This window comes from Phacochoerus africanus, chromosome 2, assembly GCF_016906955.1.
Source record: "Phacochoerus africanus isolate WHEZ1 chromosome 2, ROS_Pafr_v1, whole genome shotgun sequence".
NCBI lineage: Eukaryota > Metazoa > Chordata > Mammalia > Artiodactyla > Suidae > Phacochoerus > Phacochoerus africanus.
Window position 1 is genome coordinate 58,426,008 of NC_062545.1, and position 19,847 is coordinate 58,445,854.

A 19,847-nucleotide genomic window follows, 5' to 3' on the forward strand; every position below is an offset into this window, starting at 1 on the left:
ATGCTCTGAAACTATTAAAACTCATTTAGGTTCCTCCTTCCTTCAAGACATTTACAATTACTTTATTCTACTTTCAAAGAAACTGAAAGGTATAAGAGATACAAAGAAACTTGACTTACTACAAGGACAGGATATGAAAGTGGTTAGGAGAGTACAGAAATGCCATAAAGAAGTTTAATGCAGCAAAAGAATACTAACTCAAATTTAAACTGCAGGGCAAAATACCATTGGTAGACATGAACCAGAACTGGACTTAGACCAAAACTTTATATTTATAACAAGGAATTGGGAGTTATTTACAAACAAAAGTAAAGCTTTGCTTTTTATGTCTTACCTGAAAAACTGGGAAAATATTTTCATAAGTAAAGAATCTATGGCCAGGGCTACCATTTAAACTGACATTTGAAAGCTATTTAAAAACCTCAGAAATCTTGGTTGCTAAAATTATAAAGTACAAAAGACAGATTAAATTCGATTTATATAGTACTTTGGTGAAGTAATATTTAAAAAACATGAATATTAAACAGAAATGGGTATCAGTAGATAATGCAGATTTATAATTAATTTATAATTAATAACCACAAATTAATTAAGTCCATACATGACAGGATGTACTAAAAAACATTCTTTCTAATCTTAAATTATGGGCTCAATCCAATTCTGGATTCATTATATTTCATTAAAAGGAAATTTTAGACTTTTGTTTTTCTTACATGGTCTTTAAATTCTCTAACAGGTATATTATGAACCAGCAACTATTGAAGACTATCATGTAAGATTCTGATTTAGAGCTTTAAACAGAAAATTTTTATACTAAAGGAGGTACAGAATGGACAAAATAAGTAGTATGATAAATTATATTCCTTAAATAAACAATAAAAAGTATGATAATATATTTCCTGACATGTGATAAAAGTCCTTTAAAGCAAATACTTTCCATGATCCCGGCTCCCCTGATGATACCAAAGGAATAGAATGCTAGTAGATTTTACTTTTTTTTTTTTGCTTTTTCAGGGCTGCACCTGCAGCATATGGAAGTTCCTAAGCTAGGGGTCGAGTCAGAGCTGCAGCTGCCAGCCTACACCACTGCCACAGCAATGAATGATCTGAGCTGTGTCTGTGACCTACACCACAGTCCACAGCAATGCTGGATTCTTAAACCACTGAGTGAGGCCAGGGATTGAACTTACATCCTTGTGGATACTAGGCCGATTTGTAAACTGCTGAGCCACAATGGATGCTCTGGGTTTTACTTCTTTCCAAATGCTATTTTTGTTTTATTTCTCAAGAGTAATACACTATAGTGAGAATAAGGAAGTGGTAAGAGCCCTGGGAAGCACACTATGGGGAGACAGGCATACAAATATGTATTAAACATCTATTATGTGTCTGGGACTTTCACACGTTATAAAAACGCTGGGTGGCTAGGAGTAGATGTTATGGTCCCCACTAGCAGAGAGAGTTGCTGAAGCTCAAAGAAATTAAGGCCTTGCCTAAAGCCACATATATGACTAGTAAAAGTAGACTCTAAAGTCCATATAGAAATCTAGTATGTCCAGTTCTCTAATCATAACAGCATCATCTTGCAGTTGTAACTTTCATAGACTGTAGAAATCCTGAAAACAGATCTATATCAAATACAATTCCAGGAGGGATATGCAGGCATACATGAGAATGCATAATTTTAGTGAAACAAGGAAAGACTCACTCAGATCTATAAAAAGTAAGTTTATGTAGTCATCTATTATTATTAAGGTGGATTAGCTTTGCTTAACAATATGATACAGCTAAAATGCAGCATTGAAAATCAGTAAATAATTAACAATGATGCAGACTATCAGAAGCCAAAATACTTGAAACTGAAGAGGTCTAGGATTACTTTACCGTGCATTTAGTTTTATGTGCAAGATGGAGTACAGAGTTTGTGTTTTTGGAATCTGATCTGAATTACTGGGAGTGTAAGGGGAGTAGAGACTTAGGTAAATTTCTTTAACCTTCAGTTTAGCCATCTGCAAAATGGAGAAAGTAAAAAGTATCAAATTTATAGGGTTAAGATTTAAATAACACATTAAAAGACCTGACTGGCACAAAGTTGGTGCACAGTAAATAAACAGCAGCTATCATTACCAAACTTCTCTAATTGATCTAGGCATAAGTCTAATCTGCCCAAATACACTTCTGGGAAACTAAGTCTTCTTGGTATTGTCAATAACACATCTTTATTGAGTTGTGCTTGATATTTGTTGCAGTGAAACAAAATACTCACCATGAGGCACTTTGGGGAGTCTCAGTGAGAGAGTTTTAGAAAGAGCTTACTAGAGGATTTGGCTTTTGTTGAGTGATTCTGAGGAGGCTCCAAGGAAAGAGGGGTTCATACTAGTTGGCTACTAACAGAAAGCAGTGGCAATTCTACAGGAAGGGAGACCACAGTGAGGATAAAGCTGCAACTGGTAAAGAAGCAATAGTCACTCATATCCGCCAGGAGAGGACAATGTTTGGTACTTTTGTGGGTGGCACAGTGATCTTGGTTTTGTCTGTGCTTTTCTTTTCTTTTTTTTTTCCTTGGTCTTTTTGCCTTTTCTAGAGCCGCTTCTGCGGCATATGGAGGTTCCCAGGCTAGGGATCCAATTGGAGCTGTTGCCGCTGGCCTATGCCACAGCCGCAGCAGCAGGGGATCTGAGCCGCGTCTGAAACCTACACCACAGCTCACGGCAACACCAGATCCTTAACCCACTGAGGGAGGTCAGGGATCGAACCTACAACCGGTCTTCTTTTGTCTCATTTTATCTTGGTCTTAGAATAACTTTATCTACTGGTGTTCTGAGCTATTGTTTACATCCAGCTTCTAATGACACTGAAGCCTTCATGTAAGATCAGTTCCTGGATGATAAAAGTTTGGCTTTTATCTTTCTTAGTATCTTTTCAAATGGAGGCCAGATCCATTACATGTGCTTAATGAGCTTCTTGAATTAATAAAAACCTCAATCAATTAATTTAAAAATGAGTTGTATGTTGTGTGGATGCAATCTTTTACATGAAAACTTATACAACTACTTTTAATTAAGAAGCCTGCTGGAGTTCCTGTCATGGCTCAGTGGTTAACAAATCAGACTAGGAACCATGAGGTTGTAGGTTCGATCCCTGACCTCCCTCAGTGGGTTAAGGATCTGGTGTTGCCGTGAGCTGTGGTGTAGGTTTCAGACGCGGCTCAGATCCCCTGCTGCTGCGGCTGTGGCATAGGCCAGCGGCAACAGCTCCAATTGGATCCCTAGCCTGGGAACCTCCATATGCCGCAGAAGCGGCTCTAGAAAAGGCAAAAAGACCAAGGAAAAAAAAAAAAAAGAAAAGAAGCTTGCTATGTTCACTATTCCCTAAATAGAAACAGTATAAAAGCAATTTAATTTTAGTTGACAGATTTAAAGTTTAAAAGATTTTATGAAGATCAATCTTGAATCAAGGGCCAAAGTAGAAACTCTCATCAGGTCACTTTTCTCTATGAGATGCAATATTAAACTTTATTAGTAACCTCTCTCTTTTCCTCTGATGATTGTACTGGCTGGGCATATTCTTTATCAATTTCCATGGCCAATAGATACCCACCCCCCAATGTATCTATTTAATCACTGCTTAGCCAGACTTTAAAAAGAATTAATCCTTCAATTTTAAAAATCCAGATTATGTATACCTCTCTTCTTCAAATAATGAATGATATTTTCATGAGTAATTAAAAAGATTTAATAGTCACTTATCATAACATTTTCAAGGGAAAATGTTTTCAAAATGTATTAGGATTTCTATTTGTCATTCTCATCCCACTGGATGCAGGCATCTTAAGTGTGATTTTTAAGAGTGGATCAAATTTAAAAACTAGTTGGACAATAGCTATATATCACCTGTTTTACAACAGGTTTTACCACCATATCAAACTCCTCTTTACTCTAAATCTTTTGGAATAGTCCACGACAATTCAGGAAGGCAACTGTGCCAGAACCAAAGTCTGCTTCAGTTCCAATGTTTTAATACCTGAAGGTACTGAAAATGGTAACAATCACAGTCTCAAGTAAAGCAGAATTTGTGAGAAATAAGTAGGGCTTGATATGGTGAGGTCAGTCCTGAAATATAGCAATGCCTTTGTTACAGAATATAGAGAAAAGCACTCACACTAGCAAATACTCCTCAACTGTCTTAGAGCAAGACTCTCATTCCTAGTCAAAGGGAGACTACTTGACTAGAATTTCTCGTAACTGAAATATCAATAGCAATAGTAAGAAGTGTTAAAAAGGCTGAGCTCATCAAGTCTCTAAGGAATCAAAGCAAATACCAGATGTCAAGCTAGCTGTTACTAAATAACCTAACTACTACTTGAAGTATTTGAAAGGGAGACAGTTGGAAACATCATTCAAAAGTTCTGGGAATCTTACAAAAGCAGATAATCCTGAAAAAGCTGCTATTAAATACATGAGATCAAGATTCAGGGTCACATAATACCATAAAATATGTAATAAATTAATATGTATTACATATAATGTATGCATGTTTGTATATATGCATTTGAGTATGTAAATGGGCACTGTGAGAAATAAAAATATTTCTGTATATAAATGAATATCAAGGATATTTATCATCTGAATATCTCAAGTGGTTTTTGTTAGTTAAATTAGTTGATGGCTAGAAAAGGCCTTCCAATCTTTATTGGAAGACTATAAAGAATTTATAATGACTATAAAGAATTTATAATGACTATAAAGAATTTCTAAAACTCCAAGTATGTTATAAAAATAAAATAAAACATCTTTTTTAGGGTGAAAAGTACTAATGCATTTACCATAAATTACATCATATTGTTTATAACATAAAATCCTATAATTTTATAAGACTATGTACCATAATGTGCTATTTTAATTACTTCAGATGCATATTATACTCTTAAAATCAATTTCAGCACAACTGAAAACAAATCAACAAAACCTTGTAACTAGTTCTCATTCAAACAATGTGATATAAATTACATATGTTAGGTCTATTGCTTTGAGTAACAGAAAAAGCAATGATTGCAACTTTTATTTACTTGGTTAGTTAAATTGCTATACTTGTGATGACTTAAATTACAGCACTATCTGGGTTATCTATAAAGAGATAAGGGGAATTTAGAAGACCATCCAGAAATATAAAGGTGAACCTTAACCACAGGGATAGAAGCCTTTTTATTATCTTTAACCCCTGGGACAGAACCTTAACCCTAACTACTGGGATACAGCTCTTTCTAGAGTTTATCCCACTGCTTAGTTAATACTGTCTTAAGGATGTTTCACAAAAATATAAATCTAGGGGCTACAGCAAATTAAAAGATGTTAGAGTCCTCCAAGCATGTCTGCGCCTGGTGTGATCCCAGAGGAGTGACATCTCATTGGGGAAATACTTATTCCCCTCCTTAGTAAAAAGGAGATTCATTTTAGCGGGAAATGTTAATGACAAACTTAAATTACAAAATGAATACTTCCTTATTAAAGCATGTATAAAAACCACGCAACATACACAGAGCACTATGGAATTAATCAACCTACTTTCATAAGTTATCCTTTAAGTTAAATCAGTAATGGCATCTGTACTTTTCCCCCCTTATATACTGAAGTTCAAGTGCTAATGAACCTCTCTATCATAATTTTAGGTAAATTCATAAAATTAATTTTGCAGAGTATATACATAGAATAGTTAATTGTTGATTTCTACCCACTACTATTCAAAGACAGAGAATTTGAAAGGTAAGTCTTACCTGACCAGGCTCTGTTCCAGTAACAGTCAAGTCCTGGATGGATCTACGTCTTGACTGCCCGTTGCCTTTTAAAAAATAAAAAAGTAAAATACTGAAATCTATTCAAACAGACAATAAGGGTTTAACTGCTACAGTAGGAAGGTGAAATTTCTTGCTCCTTGGATCTACACAAAATGTGGGGAAAAAGAATAAGTGAGCTTATTGTTAAAAAAAAAAGGCAAAATAGAAAGACGTAAGGAAAGGAAGAGAAACAGCTAGAGTGTTTTAACTCAAAAGCTGCTGGCCTTCAAGAAAGTATGTCCTAATACAATAACCACTGCTACCACACGAAGAGCTGCTGAACTCTCTTCCACCATCTTCTGTCATGTGTTTAAATAGATGAAGGCTTGGGGGCTGGGGCTGATGACGGCATCTATTTCAAGGGCCTTACGTTACAGTTTCTACAGCAAGTCAGCCAGCAGGTTGTAAGCCATGACTGACTTTAACCAACAGGGCCTTGTTTGTTTCAGGGCCAAAAGGATGCTTAGGTTTGAATTTATTATATTAAGTCACACTTACCTAATCCCATTAGTCTTTGTCAGAAACTAGTAATTTATTATTTGTGAACAACAACTCAATTTCCTCCTGGAGATGAATGATTCTCATTCTGTTCTCAAATATACAGCTTGCTGAAATGGGCTAAGTATGTTAATGCTGCTCTAGGAACTTCTATGCTAAAAGTAATTTAATTAAAAAATTGGTTTATGAAAGAACTCTACAAATGCAAGTCTTCAGCAAAATGGAAAGAAACAATAGCTGCGCTCAGCACTTTGATTTGGGAATAAAGCTGTTCATACAGGATCTTCTAAGATGAGAGATCAGCTGTCTAAAAAGGAAACACCAAAGTATTATGAATAACAGCTGACAGAATACTCAAAATTCTTTTGACTCTGAAAGCTATATTATGTAATTTCTCAACTACTGGGTAGCACTTAGAACATGCACTCTAATAGTTGTGGTCTGATTAGCAGACAGAATTGATTCTTAAAATTTTATATTTCCATATCCTTCAGTATCTTATTCTAAAACAATCAGCAATATAATTTAGCATCTTAATCAATGTTACACTATTATTTTTCACATAAGCTAAAAGGACCTTACAACAGAATAATGTTTAATGCAAATAACATGTGTAGTGAATATAAAAACTCAAATTTATAGTCATTCTTGAACATTCTAGAATACTTAGTACAATCTTAACTCAAATTTACTTCTAATTTCATTTTACTACAAGTTCCTACTTTCATTCAGAAATTAACAACAAAGCACACATTTATTGAATCAGGAACACTAAGATACTTTTGTGAAAACTTTTAGTTATCCCTGCTTCCCGAAGACAAAAATGATCCCCACCACCATGACTAATAAGCAATTTTAGGCACATTTCATTCAACACAATCATTCTAAAATTAGTTTAGATGAGACAGGCTTGTAAAAGTGTCCGGAATTCTCTTTTCAGATTAGCAACATTTGTGAACTGGGGAACCACCCAGCATATGTGTCTAAAAATCATTACGTCACCATTGCAATAAAAACAAAAACAAGCTCCAATCTAGGTGGGGGTAGGAGGAAAGGGGAATAAAAACTTTAAGGAGGGTAAAGGAGAGCTGACGGTTAACAAATGCCATAAAATGAGAAATCTTCAAGCTACAGCATGAGTAAAAGCAAGCGATACTAGGCAATGCATTTTAATTAGCATAACCATGGCAGAAACCATCTGGCAAACAGTTCAGACAAAGCAAAAAAGGATTGCAATCAACAAATACTTGTTGCTCCAATATTAGGTTTTAAGTCCTAATTTAGAACTATGAATGTCAAAAACATTAAGCCCTCATTATCACAGATGAAAATTACTGGGTGTGTGCTCAGTAAATTTAGATTGATTCTGAATTTTTTGGTGACTAAAAACTAATTTAGAAACTCACTTAGTTTACACTTTTTCATGGTTCTTTGATATGTGCATACCTATATTACACATGGTAGTATAAAGGAAAAAAGAAGTAGAAACGAGGGACAATATGGCAGACAGATGCATAATCCAGGCAGATGAAACCTGTAAATGATGTCCTAATATTTCATTCTTTAATGAATTTTGGAAGTTTCATGACTTCTGATAGGAAACAAGTGGTATTTTTAAGAATCACTTTCCTAAGTAACAGCAGCAAAAGGAATACACTATATTCCTAGCCCATCTACCTCCCCACTACCCCTCCTAAAAGCTTATGGCATGATTGTCTTTACAACACTAATACAGAATCCATTTATCTCTTCAAAAAGCTGCTCTTTTAAGGTACAACTGATTTCCTGAGCTGGTATTTGAAAGTCATCACAAAGTCCCTCCAGAGACTACTGGCTTAGGTCCCAGTCATTTTTGTGGTTTTCCTTATCAGTTTCCTTACCTTAACTACTTACTTACATTGTTCTATCTTCCAAACTTCCTGAAGACTCTTTTCTTGTAAAAATCAACACTATATTCTTCTAGAGACAAAGTTGCTGATACCTCTTAAGCAAAATATTGGAAACTTTGATGTCCTTAAGTTTTGAATATTAAGAATTATGAGACACTATTCTTCTGCGTAAAATACACAAGATTTAAAAAATCTACACTGTACCATATACACTGCAGTATTATTCTACTGCTTCATGGTATACCGAATATGTAATTTAAAAGTCTGTGTTCTCATTTAAGCTGCCACAGTTTCATATTCCTTTACTAATTCCAATGATTCTGGCTGTTTTTGGAGTTTCTGTTGTGACTCAGCAGGTTAAGGACCTGACATTGTCTCTGTGAGGATAAGAGTTTAATTCCTGGCCTCACTCAGTAGGTTAAGGATCTGGCATTGGCACAAGCTGCAGCGTAGGTCACAGATGGAGCTAGGATCTGGTGGTGGTGTGGTGTAGGTTGCAGCTGCCGCTCTGATTTGACCCCTGGCAATAAAGGACCTTTCAGGTTGGGTTTTTCACCCCCCCCCCCGCAAAGGAAAGTAATTATTATTGATGAGTTCTGCTGTCTAATAAGCCAGCTTTATTAGGTTAGAGTTTATTTAGATTACTAAAAAGTGATCTTGGTAGACTACGACATGGTAAAAAGAGAGTACCTATTTCCTGTACTTTAGATGTCCTCCCCTGTTTAATCAGCCACAAACAGAATTTTATTGAAGGTGAGGTGCCTACACATGGCATAAGCAGGTGCAGTATAACTCAGTGGAGTTCCTTGGGTCTCAGGGTCCCTAATCTAAGGTTTACAGCTGTTAATGACACTCTCTGTGCAAAGCAGGAAGTTGCAGAGCTAGAAAAGTGCAATTCTTTCTATCTCATGGTCTCTTCATATAGGCACTGTGCCATTTAAAATGGGGAAAAATTACACTAACAATTTACATCATACAGTTAGAGGAATGTTTACAAATATTATCTATTGGTTCTTGGGCCACATTAAAACGAACTGGATGAAAAGGAGAAAGGATTATGCTTTTAAAACTCCAAGTTTTAATGGAAAACATTTAAGAAAGCCTATTTCCTTTTCTCAAAGTCCATTCCAATTTATTAGCTAATAATGTTCAGTAAACAAATGGATTAGAAAATTGTAGATCAAATGGTTTAAATTCTGGGCAAGAGACTTCTATGTTTACATTTACTTTGCTTAAGTAGTACACCATTATTCGACAGGACCTTCTCCACAAATGGAGAGTTAGCAAAATGTCATATTCTATTGGTAATTTGCTCTTAATTACGTGTCTTGTTTGGTAAAAAGAAGCCAGATCAATCTATACCCACTCTTTGTGAGCAGGGGAAGTAGAAAGGAGGTTTATCCATACCAAACTTGCCAATACCTCTCCAGAGCCAGTGTCAAGGTAGGAGTAAAAAAAAACCTCTGGAGTTTGATCTATAGGAAGTCCTGAGGTATTTAAGGTCCATTCTGCCATGACTGAGAGACTATGAAAGCAATGGATATTGTCGTTAGCCATAGGCTGCTTGTTATTCCTCATATGAATGACGACATAGTATACAATAATGTTGAAGAGCAAACAAGAAACAAGATTTGAATTTGCTGACCTATGGCCAGGTTAGGCATTTTAGTCATTATAAAGGTGTATTTAAAAAAATTCTTTAGAGTAATGGTGTGTATTTAAAACCTTTTAAAACTTGGTTAAGGTTTTTAAAAATGCAAGAATCAACAAACACTTCAGAAAAGATACATTTGTACATTACCAATAAGTACACATCAAAATTTATGTGATGCTTAAAGGAACACTCCTATTAAAAAGGTAGTTCAGGAGTTCCCATCGTGGTGCAGTGGTTAACGAATCTGACTAGGAACCATGAGGTTGTGGGTTCCATCCCTGGCCTTGCTCAGTGGGTTAAGGATCCGGCGTTGCCGTGAGCTGTGGTGTAGGCCCGCGGCTACAGCTCTGATTAGACCCCTAGCCAGGGAACCTCCATATGCTGCGGGAGTGGCCCTAGAAAAGACAAAAAAAAAAAAAAAGGTAGTTCATTCCAAGAGGTACATTATACTTGGCCAAAAGAAAGTATTATTCAAACAACTTATCCATAAGAGATAAGATAAAAAATATAGCTGATTTAAAAAATGCTTATTATTGGGTTCCAGTCCTAACTAATACCAGTTTGGATACAACAAAGTATCCGGTAATACCACAGAACTTGTAGGAAATTAACTTGGAGGAAAAAAACTCTGGAAAGTATTAAGAAATTTGGGGAATTAAATTTCATCCTCCTTTATAATTAGAATGGCCATGTAAGACATTTGAGGTAGTCAAGGGTTCTATCTTTTGTTTAATTTTAAAATATAACCTAAGAACAAATTCATGTTTGGCTTTTATGTCCACTGTTTGAATTCCAGTTCCTGCATCCTTTTATTAAAGAAAGTGAAACTGATTAGGTCAGTGTTTGAAAAAAACACTGGGGAAAAAACCAACAAGAATATTTAATAAAGTGTATTACTGAATATTATTTCCATTTGAACAACACTGTTACTCTGGCAATTAAGAGCAGAATTCAGGTTTCATAACTCCATAAGGATCCAATGTCATAAAAGAGGGTCTCCTGGCTAATGAGCTCGCTTTAATATGAACTCTAAGGAGGAGCAAGTCAGAATAACTCTAACCTCTCTAACTCAAACAAAACAAGAGAAAATGGATGTAATTTGGCATCAGAAGATCTAGGATGGGATCCTGGCTACATGACTCTGGGATAACCACTTAACATCATCAGATCTAAATTTTTCATCTGCAGAATGGCTATAATTTTATATGATAATCTAGTTATAAGACTGTTTCGAAGGTCAATTAAGATGATGTGCTTTAAACTACATTATAGGTCTCTAACCAGGGTTTCTCAGCCTTGGCACTGCTGACACTTCAGGCTGCCTAATTTCTGACTGTGGGAGGCTGCCTGGTACACTGGAAAATGTTTGGTAGCATCACTGACTTCTGGCCGTGTGCCTGTACACTTATTAGTTCTGACAATCAAAACTGTTTCCAGATGTTGCTAAATGTCCCCTGGGTGGCAAATTCACTCTGGTTGAGAACCACTGAGACCACTCTCTTTTCTCCTCTTCTTTCTCCCTCATGATCCATGTACACCAACGGCTACTTCACCCACTGTATGTGAGTGTTCTTAATACTTACTCCTAAGACCTGTATTAAGATTATAATGCCATTTGCTTATGTTTTCCTGGTTCCCTCAAACATTTAAGATAATCACAACTCAGCAATATGTTTATATGTTTAAATGCTGTCACTTCTTTAGTCTGAATATTATTCCCTTAAACTTAGTATCTTTCAGTGTGGAGGTAAAAATGATCTTAAATACTTTGCTAACTTTGAAAGCAGCCCATGACTCTATAAATAAAATTACTATGTCTGGAATGGGTTAATGCTATTCTCTGAATGGTAATGGTGAAAATGTTGTAAAATAAACTACTTTTGATAACCAGAATAAAAATTAACTAGTCTAGAAATAAAATGGTTTTGTATAGATGAAATGGGTCCTATAAATTTCATTCTTTATATTTTATGCACACCTGTAATCCACAGATTTTTACATGTATCCTATTTTCTAGCCGCTGGAGCTCAAAAACTGTTTGTTCACTTATGTAATAGGCACATATTTATTAAACACAATGTGTGAGGCACTGAGCCAGACACTGCTGATACTATCAATTGTAAATAACAAAGACATGGTCTCTATCCTCAGGTTTCAGTTTACCAGGGGAGAAAAGAACCAGTGGGCATTTAGATAAAATACAACACTATGTTAAAAGCACAATCACAGGCAAAGTATGAGTGCTAGAGTATTCACCTCATTACAACCATGATTGTGTAGGGGAAACTGTGTATCTCCTTATCAAAATTTCAGGGGAAGAGGTGGAGGAAAATCTAAAATGGAAGGACAAACAAATAATAATTTTGATAACATGCATTAACCAATACTGAAGGTCATGTATGCCATTTAAGTTTCTATCAAAAATGGTGATTTAAGTCATCTATGAAATGATCATTCTGAGAAATAAAAGCAATTTACCAATATGAAATACAAGTACCATGTGTGAATTAGGTATTAAAAACACATAATTTGCAAGAAGATACTTCTGATAATACACAGGAATCAGAACTGACCATAATCCTTTGGCAAGATACCATGCAAAAGAGCAAATCTCATTTAGTTTTACTTCTGTTTCTGTTTTCTGTTAAGGCGAAATGGCATTTTGCAACTTTCTTTTCTCAACTTCGTATCTCACTTGCTACCAACAGAAAGAGGCTGGGATAGAAAGCTTAGAAGGAACCCCAAAAGTAGTAACCAAGGAAGGAAAGGAGCCAAAGACAACAAATATTTTAAAATAATTGTTTCCTCTTTCTGCTGGATGCAAAAAAGATCTAGGTTCAAATCTTCTGCTCTCTAAAGAGATGAGAGGAAGTTAGCAGAAATCTGGGCTGGTATTCTCCCTTCCCTGAAAAGTTTTACCTTACCTTCTATTTTGTCCTCAGTTTTGGAGATGTGAAGTTTTCTGCCAAGCCCACTTCAGTGTAGATAAACACAGACAGTTTTTAATGTCTCCCTAATGACTGCATGCAAGGTATCTATTTTCATATTCTATCAAATTGGAGCAAGAAGCATTTTTTAAGTACCAGGGATCATTATTCCAGCTTCACAGCTATTAGACCAACTCAGGTGGTCCATGATACCTGATATGACGATCTCAGGGACATCCAGAATGTTGCCAAATGAAGCAGTTTTACGGTGGCCCCGTTTAGGCTTGGAATAGGCTGCAAAAACACATATATACAGTATACATGCAAACGACCACAAATAGTAACGCAGGAAACGATGAACAAAAACAGAATATTTTTCAAATAGTCATGTTAATAATACTTCATGCAGAATAGCATGCAGAACTATCTAACTTTTGATCCATGCTTAGAAAAGGTGTGATTAAGGAGCAAACAGCTACCAATACCAAGATGTTTCACATACTGGCTTTAATTAGCGGGGGAAAAAAAAATAGGACAAACAAAGCTGCAGGGAAATGAGAAAGCTAGATTTAGAACATGTTCATAGAAATAATCTACCTAAGTGAAACCACTGACATGCAATGGAGGGCTAGGATGAAATTGGGAAGGAAAAGAGGAGTTAAAAAGAAACAAGCTGCCATATTTGTCTTAAACAAATATAGGAATGTTTCTTGAAGTGTGCTATAAAGTAAAATTTGGTGATTGATAATTATTGAATCAAAGTGTAAAACGTGTATGCTTTTATAAATATTTTAACATACTCTGGTAAACTGAATATTTATTGAAGTTTCCAAAGTTTAGGGTACATTCCTGCTAAACCTGAATAGTACTGAAAGGCTGGAAGATATGAACTTTTCAAAGTGAGACAATTCACAAGGGATGTTCAAATCTGTATTACATTTAGGCAGAGAGGAAAGGGTAATTTAAATGTGTGTGGTTGTCTTTAATCTAGTGAAATACCACTTCTGTAAAGAATAATTATAAACCAGTACCTGACTAAAAAATCGACACTCGCAGATATACAATTATTATTATAACATTACAGAGTACTTCCTGTTTTAGGGTAGCAATCACCATTTGGCTCCTAAAGTGTAAGGGTATGTTTCTGTGCACAGCGTTCATCTGACCCTGCACTGGGACACCTCTACTGCACAGAGAAAACACTGGTGACTCATTGAGGCCAGGAAGGTTCCACAGTGGCTGGTGACCTCTATTCAACTTGATGGCTTCTGAAGAGCCATCTGTGGCAGAGACTGCTAGCCACCAGTCAATCTCTATTCTTCCTTCTTTCTTAGTAGCAGAACTCCGACTTTACTCAGTACAGCAATGCTCCCAGATAAAAGCTTACAGATCCTTCCTTTCCTTGGAGCCGCAAGTAGCCATTTGACCCAATTACTGTGGCCAATGACATCTCTGTGGAAGCTGATAGGAGGGACTTCAGGGAAAAAAGCTTGGGCATATGCCCTTCCTCTAATTCCTGCTTCCTGAGGCCTGGATTGTTGGGTGTGATGCCTGGAACTGTAATACTCATTACGGAGTACAAAGAACCTTCAGGATGAAAGCCATACAACAGAGACTGTGACACAGAGACAGAAGAAATCCAATTACCTAATGATTACGGAGCCTACCTCCAGATTTGTTTGTGTGTGAAAAATAAAGCTGATATGTTAAAGACATTGTTATTTTGGATATTCTGATAGCTAACTGATTCGAATGCTAATTGATAAAACAAGTGGTCAAGATTAGTGGAAGACAAGCATAGTTCGGATGGTCCTCTGGACAACTTCTGAAAAGAGCTTCACACAAAGTGAAAATATTCTATTTAGAAAAAAAACCCAAAGAGACCTAAAAGAGAACAAACCTGGTTAGGTTAAAAAAATAAGCTAATACACTTTGAGATATACTTGTATATACATATGTAATTAAAAGACTAAAGGTAAATGCATAAGAATGCTGGGTTTATCTCTGAGGGGGACAAGTATTGAAAGACTGGTTTTTTTGTTTGTTTGTTTACATTTCCACATTTTCCACAATAGAAATGTATTTATAATCAGTTCCCCTCCATCCCTGGGGAATCAGAAAGAAAACAAATTAAACCAGCATTACTAAATGAATCTGGTTAGAAAAAAAAGGTTAGAAGTTTATTGAGGTAACAAAACATGTAATTATTTTTGTACTGACCAGTCTTTCCATAATTAATCATTTTAAGTACTGATTAAAATGGAATATAAATGCTAGCTTTGGAGTTCCCTTTGTGGCGCAGCAGAAATGAATCCAACTAGTAGCCATAAGGATGTGGGTTCGATCCCTGGCCTTGCTCAGTGGGTTGGGGATTCAGCATTGCTGTGAGCTATGGTGTAGGTTGCAGACGCTGCTCGGATCCCCCATTGCTGTGGCTGTGGTGTAGGCGGGCAGCTGTAGCTTGGATTCTACCCCTAGCCTGGGAACTTCCATATGTCTCGGGTGTGGCCCTAAAAAGCAAAAAAAAAAAAAAAAGGTACTTTTTCAAGATCAAATAAAATTATTATGATCTTTTATTTTACAGTTAAAAAAATTAATCACAAACTTAGCTGTTTTTGCCACTGAAAGGAGAAGCAGCAGCAGACAGTAAGGCCAAATTCTATTTGGATCTGGAGTATATCTTTCTGCTAATTTCAAAGCAAAATATTTGCTATTACTTGAGTTCAGCACAAAATCCTAGTAGCATTACTCAAATCCTCCAAAACATTCTGGTTTTGGTAAAATTTCAATTTCTCACTTAGATTTTCAGCTCAAGTTTCAGCTGAATTACATTTGATAAAATCTGTAATTAGGAAGGTATATCTTACAATCCTAAGTAATTTTACAAGGCATACTTTCCTTATTTGGAATTGGAGAGAAATGCATAAATTTTTGCCAAAAGCTGAGGAAACCAACTTTCTGCGTTTACAAAAAGTAGGACACACACAAAAAACCCCTGACATTCCCACTACTTAAACAATTGAAACTAACAATCCCACTCTTCCTCAGACTTCAGTTTCCTTTTTACCTGTGGTTGCAGCAATCCTGGCTTCTATTTCAGACATGTCAGCACTCATCCTCTTGCCTTCGGAAGTGGGGGGCAAGCTCTCCACGCTGCTCCCACGGGAAGCTCCCAAGCTTAAACGTCCAGATTCACTCTGTTAAAGAATAACAGGTTGATTTGAAATATAGAAGCTCTTTATATTTAAAAATCCTAGGCAGCTGAGAAGGAGGAAGATACCAAGTAGGATTCTTAGGGGTTCTGCTCTGAAAGAAAAGGAAAGTTTTCAGGAAGAGGGAGCTGCAGGGATAAGGAAAACAAGCTGCAGATACTGGCTTTGAGGGGTCCTTTTTAGGAGATCACTAGGGTTGGGAGTGAAATGCCCCCAACTATCAGCTAATCTAAAGGCCCCAGGCAAGATGAATAAAATCATCCCTTAAGATACATTAAAACCAATGATAGCAAAAATATAATAAATCTGGCTAACATGAAATGATAGATTTAGAATAACTCCTTTAAGTGGGTAGCCAAGAAATCCGTATTACATTTGTAACCACCAACCATTCAAGTTAGCGATCATCACAGGAGGGAGCTGCACAGGTAGCAAAGGCAGCAATCATCAGAAGGGAAAACAATTTGACAATGTGACAACAAGGTAATAAATTGTAAGAGAATCTTATTATACATCACCACTCTTAAGTTTATCTTCAGGAACAAGATACAGGATTTGTATAGTGCAAGATGGCAAATGATTAACTTGTTAGTATAATGTTCACAACTACTGGTAAGGTTACCACATAATCTTACTTTTAAAAATAAAACAAACCTGTTGTTTTGCCTGGTTTTTCAACAATTTTGATTCTAAGCGTTTAATAGTATCGTTTGTGGCAGGAACTTGCTCCATATTCGTGTCACTTTTATTACTGGTATTTGTAGATGCAATGTCCATGAATGAGCCTAGGAAAGCAGAAACACTTATGACTATAGGTTACGAATAATACAAATGCTTCATTCAATAAAATGTAACTTTAAATTATTTTCTAAGCTAGCAAGATACAGACAGAAATAAAATACAACTTTTCAAGCTAATGAAGATACCCAAATAAACCCATTTTAAATGAAATTTAAGGACAGCACTTTAAATTTAAGAGGGAACTAAAATGTCTAAAATTCTTCTAAGAGTCAAGGTTGACTTTTAAGATTCTTAGCCTGAGCTAGCAGAATGGAGTGGCAATTAATCAAGACGGGGAAAACCATGGACGAATGAGTATGAAGGGAGCTAAATTTGGAAAATGGTAATTTTGAGTTCCTATTAGATATTAAGCAAGTAGTTGGATATATAATAAGTGTCGAGTTTAGGTCTGGGGTGGAGCAAAGCATTGGCAAATACATAGTATATAAAGCCATGACTTTGGATGAAATTACCAAGGAAATGAGTTTACAAAAATAAACAAAGAGGCCAAATGCCTGAACCCTGGGCACTCTGACATTGATAGGTTGGGAAAATGAGGATTAACCAGCATAGGAAACCATAAAAACAAGTGCTCAGAGATGTAAGATGAAATCCAGGGTAGTACACTATCCTAGAGACCAACTCAAAGTGCTGAAGGAAGTAGAGAGTAATCAGCTGTGTCAAAGGCTACTGAGAATCAAAAAGCATGAGAACTGAAAATTACTCACTTAGATTTAGTAATGTGAAGATAAATGGTGACCTTGACAAGAGCAATTCTGGAGACGTAATTAATATAATATAGAAGCATGAAAAGACTGGGCACAAGAAAGAATGGATAGAGACATGCAAATATAGACTACCCCCCCACCCTTATCTGTGGAGGTGAAGTTCCAAGACCCCAGTGGATGCCTAAAACTTTGGATAGTACCGTTTTTTTCTTATACATATATACCCACGCTAAAGTTTAATTCATAAATTAGGCACAGTAAGAGATTAACAACAGTAATTAAAAATAAAATAGAACAATTATAAGAGTGCATTGTAAAAAATGTTGCAGGAATGTGGTCTCTCTCAAAATTACGTCTTACTATATAGACTTAACACCTTTTCTATCTAATTAAGCACTTATCCTGCACTGTGGCTGTAATGTTTGCAGTTTGAGGTGTGACAAGAAAACCAGCAGAAATTTCTTTTTCCTTCTGCACAAATTCATGATGGAATTTCCTAGATCTCAGCATACGATTTTTTTTTCTTTCCTTATTAAAATCGAGACCTTTCACCTTTTCACTTAAAGGAAACACTTGAAGGCTTCTCTTTGGCATATACGAATTGCCAGCATCACTACTCTTGCACTTTGGAGCCATTATTAAATAATGGTCACTTGAATACAAGCACTGAGATACCATGACAGTAGATCTGACAACCACAAGGCTACAGAGTGACCAAGAGGCAAGATATACTGGACAAAGGGGTAATTCAAGTACGAGGCAAGACGGGGTGAGATTTCACCACACCACTCAATATGGCTGCAAGTTAAAACATATGAATTATTTAGTTCTGGAATTTTCCATTTAATATGTACAGACCGTAGTTGACCGCTGGTACCTGAAACTGCAGAAAATGAAATTAGGGACAAGTTGGGGGGTGGGGGGGACTACTGTATATATGCTCTGGGAGTGATCCCAATAGAAAGGATACAACTGATGATGCAAGAGACAGAGAAGAACTGCTGAAGAGCAGAGAGGATATGATGCACAAGGATATAGGTGTGCCTTTGGCTGGTAGCTTGGATAGGTCAGCCAGGAGAATAGAAGGGAGTGCAGAGCAGAGGGGCAGATATAGGCGGGTAGGCAGATGGAGTGGGGGGTTTGTGGCAGCTATCTTCTGATTATAGAGAAAGAGCAAAGAGGATTAGCTGGGAGTGAGGAGTGGAGAGGAGGTTTTTTTTTTTTGTCTTTTTGCCATTTTCTTGGGCCGCTCTGCGGCATATGGAGGTTCCCAGGCTAGGGGTCGAATCAGAGCTGTAGCCACCAGCCTACACCAGAGCCACAGCAACATGGGATCCGAGCTGTGTCTGCAACCTACACCACAGCTCACGGCAACGCTGGATCCTTAACCCACTGAGTAAGGCCAGGGATCTAACCTGAAACCTCATGGTTTCTCGTCAGATTCGTTAACCACTGAGCCACGACGGGAACTCCGAGGAGGTGTTTTTAAGAGAAGTTCATGTTAGCATTCAGAGCAACTCAAAAAACTGTAATTTGGGAATAACCAGCCAAACAGTAAACTAGCTTAAAATATTTTTGAAGAGGGGGAAATGGACCAGTAAAATATTTGTCAGTAAAAACAAAATTCTAAATATGGAATAAGTAAATTCACACCTATGTCTTTCAGTTTTAATCAAATTATTGACGAAATACTTAAAATAGCATATCTTTTGAGAAGAACAATTTTTTTAAGTTAGAGTATTATTTTTACTATCTTTTTTGATGACTACAAACTATGGAACTGAGGAACACTGAACTATAACACAGCTTTTTAGAGTCTCCATAGATTCTTCTATGAGGACCAAAAGGTAGGTAGGGTGTTCATGATAAAAAAAAAATGTTGTTTTACATATATACATATTTACAATAATTTCTGATACTATCTGATCTAGCAATATCTGTGTAAGAACTATTTTCAAATAAAGAACAACATTCACAGCAATATAATATCCAGTCTTTCTATATATGACTAAGAATTTCAAGACTTAGAAGCAGGTCTTCAGTAACTCTTTAATCTGGATACCTGCATGAGGAATGATGCACCTGGAAATTCAAATTGCAGTCAATCACATTAAATGAAGAAATTAAAATGCAAATGAAGACATCATTCATTGCTTCTTGATTATAATTTCATAGGAATAGAGACAGAACAATTTTATGTTATTACTGTTCCAATCTATCCATTTACCTGTACTGGTGGCAGAGTTGCTCTGGCCTTCATCTGAATACTGACAGGGGTATTGTAATGGCTCATCTGCTCCTGGAAAGTACTATATATAAAAAAGTA

General features: G+C 36.3%; 1 protein-coding gene across 2 annotated transcripts in view; it reads right to left on the reverse strand.

Moving 5' to 3' along the window:
• The window catches only part of MAP3K7 (mitogen-activated protein kinase kinase kinase 7), a 65,562-nt gene that overhangs the window by 17,639 nt on the left and 28,076 nt on the right, over window positions 1–19,847 (reverse strand). The window contains exons 9-13 of one of the 2 annotated variants that reach the window (XM_047761224.1): window positions 19,749–19,830; window positions 16,668–16,798; window positions 15,869–15,998; window positions 13,015–13,095; window positions 5,774–5,838 (exon numbers count right to left, since the gene is read on the reverse strand). In XM_047761224.1, the coding sequence (XP_047617180.1) occupies window positions 5,774–5,838; window positions 13,015–13,095; window positions 15,869–15,998; window positions 16,668–16,798; window positions 19,749–19,830 (489 nt within the window). The remainder of the gene's footprint in view (window positions 1–5,773; window positions 5,839–13,014; window positions 13,096–15,868; window positions 15,999–16,667; window positions 16,799–19,748; window positions 19,831–19,847) is intronic. The other variant, XM_047761232.1, reaches the window with a different exon arrangement.